The sequence below is a fragment of the Zingiber officinale genome, chromosome 6A (assembly GCF_018446385.1).
Source record: "Zingiber officinale cultivar Zhangliang chromosome 6A, Zo_v1.1, whole genome shotgun sequence".
Taxonomy (NCBI): domain Eukaryota; kingdom Viridiplantae; phylum Streptophyta; class Magnoliopsida; order Zingiberales; family Zingiberaceae; genus Zingiber; species Zingiber officinale.
This window is the reverse complement of record NC_055997.1, coordinates 102,107,920-102,116,506: the sequence shown is the minus strand read 5'-3', so window position 1 is coordinate 102,116,506 and position 8,587 is coordinate 102,107,920. Positions and strand designations below refer to the sequence as shown.

General features: G+C 46.0%; 1 protein-coding gene across 1 annotated transcript; it reads right to left on the bottom strand.

Moving 5' to 3' along the window:
• Positions 1 to 4,474: 4,474 nt before the first annotated feature.
• LOC121995101 lies at positions 4,475 to 5,745 on the bottom strand. Its single transcript, XM_042548929.1, has 2 exons — positions 5,630 to 5,745; positions 4,475 to 5,297 (listed from the first exon to the last, which is right to left on the bottom strand). The coding sequence occupies exons 1-2, from the start codon at positions 5,743 to 5,745 to the stop codon at positions 4,475 to 4,477; spliced, it is 939 nt and encodes a 312-aa protein (XP_042404863.1).
• Between the last annotated feature and the right edge of the window lie 2,842 nt (positions 5,746 to 8,587).

Below are 8,587 nucleotides of genomic sequence, written 5' to 3'. Positions count from 1 at the left end.
ACGAGGAAATGGTAATGATGGTAAGAAGATTCAAGAAACTTTGTAAATCCAAATCTACTAACCATCCGCAGGGAAAGAGGAGAAGAACGATCCGCTGCTACCACTGCGACGAAGAAGGGCACGTCAAGGACAACTGCCCCAAGCTGAAGAACAAGGACAAGGAGAAGGGTAAGAAGCCTATCCAAAAGCGAAAGACCCTAAAGGCGACGTGGGACGATACATCGTCCGAATCGGAAGTCGAAGCTTTCTCCGGACTCGCACTGATGGCGAGTCATCAAGACGACGACTGCGATTCAAGCTCTTCCGAAATGAGCATCGAGAGCATCGATGAAGGGGGAGACAGGAAGAAAGCAGCAGCTCAGGGGGAGAAACGGACAACGAGATCGACAAGGTAAGTCAGGTACGATCTCTTTCTCCCGATAAAATGTTTAAGTCTGTTAAACTTTTAACAAAAGATTGCTGCAAATTAGAAAGTGAAAATAAAAATTTAAAAGTAATTCTAGCTAAGTCTTCTCCCTTAGAAGAATTAGATAAATCAAAATTGGAAAATGAAAAATTGAAACTTGAAAATAATGACTTAAAATTTCAAGTAGATAATTTGAAAGACCATGCATGTTCATTTAAAACCAATGGTAGAAGATTTAATAATTTAAATTGGTACTTTAAATATCACCCTGGATAAATTAGGAACATTTCAAGAAAATATATTCCTAAAAACGTTTTAGTTAATCCAGTAGGTTGGAACCTATATTGGGTTCCTAAATCATGCTTAAACTGAATTTTAAAATTAAAATTAGCGCTTTAAGTGATAAAATTAAACGAAGAATTTCTTTATGAGGCTTTGTCAAGGAAGTGGTTGTTGCTCCAATAACCAAGAAGGCCTCGTGCCTCACCACGACCTGGAAGCCAAAATATTGAAATAAATGTTTAATTAACTTACTAATGAAGCATTAATACAAGAATTAATTAGTGCTTTAAAAAGGTTTATTCAAAACATTTTATTTCAATTTAGAAATTTACTTACTTAGAAATTTTTAATTGACTAAGTCATTTATGTGCTTAAAAATTCTCAAAAATCATTCTTTCTTAAGTTAAAAGATTTTCTGAAATTAGAAATTTATGCTCAAATTACTTAGAAATTTTTTTTAAGTTAGAAATATTTTTTTAAAATATCGACTTAGATTGTTTCTCTTGGAACCCCATTTTTTTTTTGTGATCAAAGGGGGAGAAAGGAAAGTATAAGTCTAGGGGGAGGTAGATAGATTTAATTTTTTTGTCTATCTTTTTTACTGAGGTAGATAGAGTTATTTTTTTCTATCTTTTTGTACTTAAATTGCAAATTAAGTTAAGTTACTTAATGTTATTTAATGTCTATTTTAACCCTATCTTAACTTGAGTTGATCACACCAAAAAGGGGGAGATTGTTGGAACCCCAAGGTTGTTTTGGTGTGATCAACAAGTTAAGTTAGGTCCTGTTTATTTCTAACCTTGTGTCTAAGTGTGCAGGAGCTTAGGAACACAGGTAGTCGAGCGGAAGACGCAGCTAGCGAAAAGGACGACAGTCCGAGGGACGAGGTGCTGGGGAAGAATACACCGACGGACGAGAAGGAAGCGCGCGGTGGTTCCGAGGGACGAAAGCCAGAGCGGAAGATTGCTCGGGGAGCAAGAGACGCAGCTAGCGAGAAGGTCGACGACCGAGGGACGAAGACTGCAGATGAGTACGCTGGCGGACGAGAAGGAAACACGCGGCAATTCCGAGGGACGAGAAGCCGGAGGGAAGCCCGCTCGAGAAGACCGGAAGTTGGGTTCGGGTGAGCCCTTTTCCGGATGCCAGAGATCACCCAAGTGAGCGGATCCGGAGGAGAAGAACCGGACCGAGGCGGGACTGAACCAGAGGAGAGGTCCCGGATGAAAAAGTCAACGGCAGTTGACTTGGGCTCCGGGGCACCCGGAACAGTCCGGGGCGCCCGGAGCCCTCCGGGGCGCCTGGAACCTTTCCGGGCTCCCGGACCCTGATTTTGACCAAGATCGCAATTTACGTGATCTGAACGTTGGGGGATAAAGTTTTATCCCCCAGGGCGCCCGGAACCCTTCTAGGCACCTCGACCAAGGCTATAAATATAGCCTTGGTCCAGAAGCTTTTCATTAACTCAGTAATTAGCATTCCAAACACTTGTGCGCTCATTGTTCTAGTTTAGCTTCTGTTTTTGTGCTTTCACCGGTGTAAGAGGCTTCTCCGCCCGAAGGAGTTTTTAGTGCGATCACTTTTCTTGGATTAACAACCTCCCCGGTTGTAACCAAGTCAAACACGGTACCTCGTTTCTTTCTTGTATTTCTTCTTAGCTAATTTTATACAAGTGTTAGTTTAAGAGTTCGAGAAGGGTTGCTTTTATTTTTTTTTTTACAGGGCTATTCAACCCCCCCTTCTAGCCGGCCCAACGGTCCTACAGTTGGTTGTAAGAGCATGCTCATTTATAACTCACACTGGGGCGAGAGTCTGGGACACCGACCTAGAATGTCGTTGGGCGTGAGAGCATGCTCACTTATAACTTGTACTGGAGCAAGAGTCTGGGACCCGACTTGGAAAGGCCGTTGGGCGTGAGAGCATGCTCACTTATAACTCGCACTGGGGTGAGAGTCTGGGGCACCGGCCTGGAAGGCCGTTGGGCATGAGAGCATGTTCACTTATAACTCGCACTAGAGCGAGAGTCTGGGACACCGACCTGGAAGGTCGTTGGGCGTGAGAACATGCTCACTTATAACTCGCACTGGGGCGAGAGTCTGGGACACCGACCTGGAAGGCCATTGGGTGTGAGAGCATGCTCATTTATAACTCGCATTAGGACGAGAGTCTGGGACACCGACTTGAAAGGTCGTTGGGCATGAGAGCATGCTCACTTATAACTCGCACTGGGGTGAGAGGCTGGGACACCGACCTGGAAGGTCATTGGGCATGAGAGCATGCTCACTTATAACTCGCACTGGGGCGAGAGTCTGGGACACCGATCTGGAAGGTCGTTGGGCGTAAGAGCATGCTCACTTATAACTCTGGGCGTGAGAGCATGCTCATTTATAACTCGCACTGGGGTGAGAGTCTGGGTTACCGACCTGGAAGGCTGTTGGGCGTGAGAGCATGCTCACTTATAACTCTCACTAGGGCGAGAGTTTGGGACACCGACTTGGAAAGTCATTGGGCGTGAGAGCATTCTCACTTATAACTCGCACTGGGGTGAGAGTGTGGGGCACCGACCTAGAAGGTCGTTGGGCGTGAGAGAATGCTCACTTATAACTCATACTGGGGCGAGAGTCTAGGAGTGTGAGTAGGAAGCTGCTAAAAGACTCCTTGATGTTGGTCCAGGAATTGAACTGATGTTTGAGGGTTGTCTTAGGGGTTATCCCCAAAATTCCCGCTCTGGTGTCGCATTTTAGGTGTCCAGCCAATTGTGTACTACTTGAGATATTTCCTACAAATATCTCATACAGACCTTAATCAGATAAGTTATTTGTTTATTTTAAATCTTACTGAGCGCCAAATTCAAATTTCTGATTCTCTTCATTTTCCTCCCTCTTTCCTAAGATGGCCGCATAATCCTGACGTATGACTTTCCTTTGCTTTTCCTAAGGTAACCGTATGACGGTCTTTCCCTCTGACGTATGGCCTTCCTGCACCAGAATGCTTTCCTGCCACTGTAACTGATCATCACCTTTTGGCACACGGTCCTAGATCTGACGACTCCAGTTATCATACCTCCCCCCTCCTTTTTATGCTTCCGAGGGGTTTTGCTTTATAAACCCTAAAGGTTGTCCGCCGTCGCCTTCTCACCATTTTGCCTGCTTTCGACTCTTCCACTTATTCTTGCTCATCCTGTTAAGTCTTCCTTCCAAATTTGTCTCTTGTGAACGCCTCTTCTCTTCCTTTTCATCTCCTCCTATTTCCTCATGGTTGAAGGTAAGGAGGTGCCCTGATATTCGTATTATATTTCAGATTTGGATAACAGCTCGCTTCCCAAAGATATGGTCAGCTTGATCTGTCTCATGGGCTTTACCTCGTTACCAGTGAAACCATATAAAGAAGTAGCCACTGGTTGAAGCTCGCTTGCGTCGATCTGCATTTCTTCGAAAGCAATCTTAAACAACATGTTGACAGAGCTCCCAGTGTCAACGAAGACCCTGGCCACGCAGCTATTTGCTATGACAGCTTTAATGATGAGGGTGTCATCATGAGGCAGCTCCAATCCTTCCAAATCCTGTGGCCCAAAGCTAATGACAGGACCAGCAGCTTGCTCCTGGCTACATCCAACAGCGTGGATCTCCAGTCGACGTTCTTGGGACTTGCGTGCCCTACCCGAATCTCCATCAGTAGGCCCTCCAGAGATCATGCCTATGTCCCGGATGGCCGCATTGCCCCTATTTTTCGCTTCGCGAGCTTCTCCTAGCTCCCCGGTGTGTCCTTGTTGCTACATGCCAGGCCCCCCTAATCTACCCGGGGTCTGCTTGCCTGCCCCGCTGCATCACGTCGCTCTTCCATCATTCTTTGGACCTGAGGAGCTAGCTCGAGTGGTGGCAAGCCCAGCTTGGCAGCACGACGAGAATCGCGAGCGAATTGAAAACAATCGCTGGTGACATGTGTGTGTGACCGATGATAAGTACAATAGTGCGACCCCCAAGGTCCAGGTCGGGGGACATGGACTGTAGCTACACGCGGGATCGACTGAACATCCTGACCGAGGGGGAAGGTAGGTCGGGCTTCCCGAGCGCGCGGGAGAGGTTGAGCAGGCGGTTGGGGTACTCGTCTCTCCGGTTTATTGGCAGAGGAGGGCGGTTTGTCTGCCTTCCTTCGCACCGCCTGCGCTTCTTCCACATTGATATAGCTAGCGGCCTTTTCTAACATCTCATCAAAATTCCTTACAGGATTTCTGATGAGGTCCCTAAAGAATTCCCCCTCTGTTAATCCATGAGAGAAGGCGCTCATAAGTATTTCTGAGGTAGCTGTGGGGACGTTCTGGTCCAGTTGATTGAAGTGTTTGACATAACTCCTTAATGGCTCCGAGGGCCCTTGCTTGAGAGCGAAAAGGCAGTGGTCCATCTTCTGGTATTTCCTGTTGCTGGCGAAGTGGCGCAGGAATGCGGTCTTGAAATCTAAGAAGCAGGTGATGGACCCATGCGACAGTCCATCGAACCACTTCTGGACAGAGCCCGATAGAGTATTCAGGAATACCCGACACTTAACAGCGTCGCTATATTGGTGTAGCAGGGCCGCGTTTCTGAACTTGCGAAGATGATCTTCAAGATCTTTGCTGCCATCATATTCCCCAATAGTAGGGGCCTATATCCTTTGGGCAGCTTTTCCTTCAATATCTTGGAGGAGAAGGACACTTTTTCTTCTAGCTCCACCCGATGTTCTTCGCGGAGGATGGTAGCCTTTCCCCTTTTCGAATCCTTATGCAGAGAACTTTTTGCCATTGAAACTTGTGGTTGCTCCTTGTGGCTGTAGCATCCCGGTTCTGGCTGATAATAACCCTGGCCGGACTCCTGGTAGAAGGTCGGGGGAAATTCTACGGGCTGCTTTCTCTTGGAACCTCGATCCGAGGCATGGGCCGGCTCTTTAGAAACTTCAGGCAACTTTCACAGTCGGGAGGCGGTAGTTTGCTTTTCAGAGGCCGCCTGCTTCTTGGCTTCTTTAAATAGTTCATACTCTCCAGCTGTCATGGTTACGTTGATTAGACCAGAGTCCTCCATCTTCATGTTTCGGAACAGGTAGAGAAGATTCCCACAGACGACACCAAATTTGATCCCGTCCGGAAGCTGAGTCGGACAGAGGCTGTCCACATTGTCCTTGCTATTGACGGAAAGTCGTGGAGACGTCTTGTTGACCTGGCACCTACCGGAAGGGTTCCCACGGGTGAGTGACAAGGGGTGATGACGGAGATGATGAGGCGAGGATCTACTGCACACACTCAGACAAGCACCTAAGTCGTTAGAGACCAAGAACCAGGGAAAAAGTCCCCGGGTTAGACCCTCCGACGCTCAAGTCAGGTACTTTTTCCCCGGAAGTACAGTGAAACGAAAGGACAAAAAGTAAAGGACGAATGTGAAAAGATGAGTGAGCGTACCTGCGTAGGGAAAAAATCTCTCTTTTTATATGGTAGTGGGTACTTCTGGAGTCTGATGAATGTTAGGGAATGTCGGGTGTCAAGATTTGTCTAGCGGTGAATGACACATGACATCTTCCTATAGGTCTGAGGAAGGATCGATGGGCAATGAGCCTTAGACCGTTAGCATATCCCTTGACATGTGGTGATTATTCTCTGACAGGTTGTTACGATTCCCTGCCTTGATTGTCGTATAGTGTGTGCCCGTCCCGGTCCATTAACCCTGGATTGGGTCCTCGTAACTGCAACTCTTGACCTGTGGGTACAGACCTACATTCCCTGGCGCATTCCCTGACTTATATTTGTCGCCCCTTAAATCCAGATCTGTATGGTCAGCCCTGCATTTGTCATTCGGTAAATTCTGGTAAATCCAGACCTATGCTTACCGCCTTGCTAATCGAAGCCTTCACTTGTCGTTCCTTAAGTCTCGTCCCGTATGCGCGGCCCTTGAACGGTAAGTCCTAGTCTGTAATCATTAGTCCGCCTATCCTGACCTGTACATCTTGGTCTGTGTCTCCTGTTTTGCCTGTCTTACCCTATGAGTCTTGACCTGTATCCTGTAAGTCCTGACCTGTACGTCTTAGTCCACCTATCCTGACCTGTACATCTTAGTCTGTGTCTCCTGTTCTACATGTCTTACCCTGTGAGTCTTGACATGTATCCTGTAAGTCCTGACCTGTATCCCGTAAGTCCTAACCTATACGTTTTACCTTCCGAGTTCCTACTCATCATGTAGGTCTAACCCCTGAATGCCACTTATGCCCGACTTGGACCGTCCTGTAATCTGGACCTTTGACCATCACGTAGGCGGGACTTTTGACCACCACGTAGGCTTGACCTTTGACCATCACGTAGGCTTGACCTTTGACTATCACGTAGGCTTGGCTTCTGACCGCCACGTGGGTTTGACTTCTAACCCTCTCGTGGGCTTGACCTATGACCGCCACATGGGCTTGACTTCCGACCACGTTTACTATCCGACCCCTCTATCATGCACTGTATCAATTATTATTATTATTATTATTATTAAGGTAGATGATACATATGCTAAAAACTGATAAATGTAGCAAATTTGCTACATGTCATATTCAATTTCACTGAAATTATACAAGAAAATCCACTATTGAATTTATACGGTCCAAATGTCGGTCAATATGTTCCCCTTGCACCATGTCTAGATCTTGATTAACTTTTCTGTTAATGTTGGATTGGATTCTAACCTCTTGCTGTGTTCCTCGGAAAAGATCTTTTTCTTCTTGTGAGTAGGAAGCATGAAATAGTTTCCTCCATTTTGTTGTTCCAATGGAGGAAGGGAGGCCACGAGATTTAGTGTAACTAATCTACTAGTGTAGATGAAGCTGACAACAGCTATCATGGCCTAGAACATCATATGGTGGCTACGGAGGTGAGGCATGCACAGTAGAGGGCATACTGAGAGTGAAAGTGTTGTTGGAGCGGTTATAAAATATCTCGTCACTGGGCCTAATGGATCTGCAAGTAGTAGTAGGCATTGAAGCAAGATATGCATTAGGGCAACCCTTGTCATGACAAGGTGGAAACCATGATTTCCTGCAAAGGGAAGAAGGAACCGTAGTGTGAAGAAAAGAGAGAACTTGGTTATTGAGAATATAGAACATTGAATCTTCACGAGAGCATGTTTGCAAGTCTTACAATGGAGAAAACTATGAAACTTTTGAAGTCGGCTTTTGCAAGAGACATAGTGAGGCTGGAGGTTTGACTACTACCCAAGGGTCCTCGAAGGGTCATAGATTGTGCTGGTAATAAGTTTTAGAAGCACAAGTTACAATTTTGTTGAAACTATACAAGCAAAATCAGATATCAAATTTATACATCTTGATCCAAGGGTTCTCCTTACACCATATCTTTATAGAGATCTGCATTTAGCTATGCTGCCGATGTTGGACTAGATTCAACTCTCTTATAATGTCTTCCATTGGATAAGATCTTTTTATTCTTGCTAATAGGAGGCTTGAAATAATTTCCTCCACTTTATTGTTCTGCCGGAGGAGGGGTGTGTGTGTAAGTTCCGGAGTGGAAAATCTACTAGCGGAGATGAAGTTGATGACAGCAAGAATTGCCTAGAAGATCCTCTAGTGGCCACAGAAGGTGAGGTATAGGCTGTGGAGGCGCACTATCGAGAGAAGAAGTGTTGTTGGAGTGTTTGCAAGAAAAGATTATGACTAGGCTTTTTAGATCTGTGAGTAGCAATAGGCCAATAGGTAATAAAGCAACATTTGCATAAGGGTCAACTCTTGTCATGACGAGGTGGAAGCCGAGATTTATTGCACATGGGAGAAGGAACCACAGAGTGAGAAACGGTAGGACTCGGTCTCGGGTGTTAAGAAAATAGAACATTGAATCTTCATGAGAGGGTGTTTGTGTGTGCTGCGGTGGATGAAGCTATGCAACTTTTG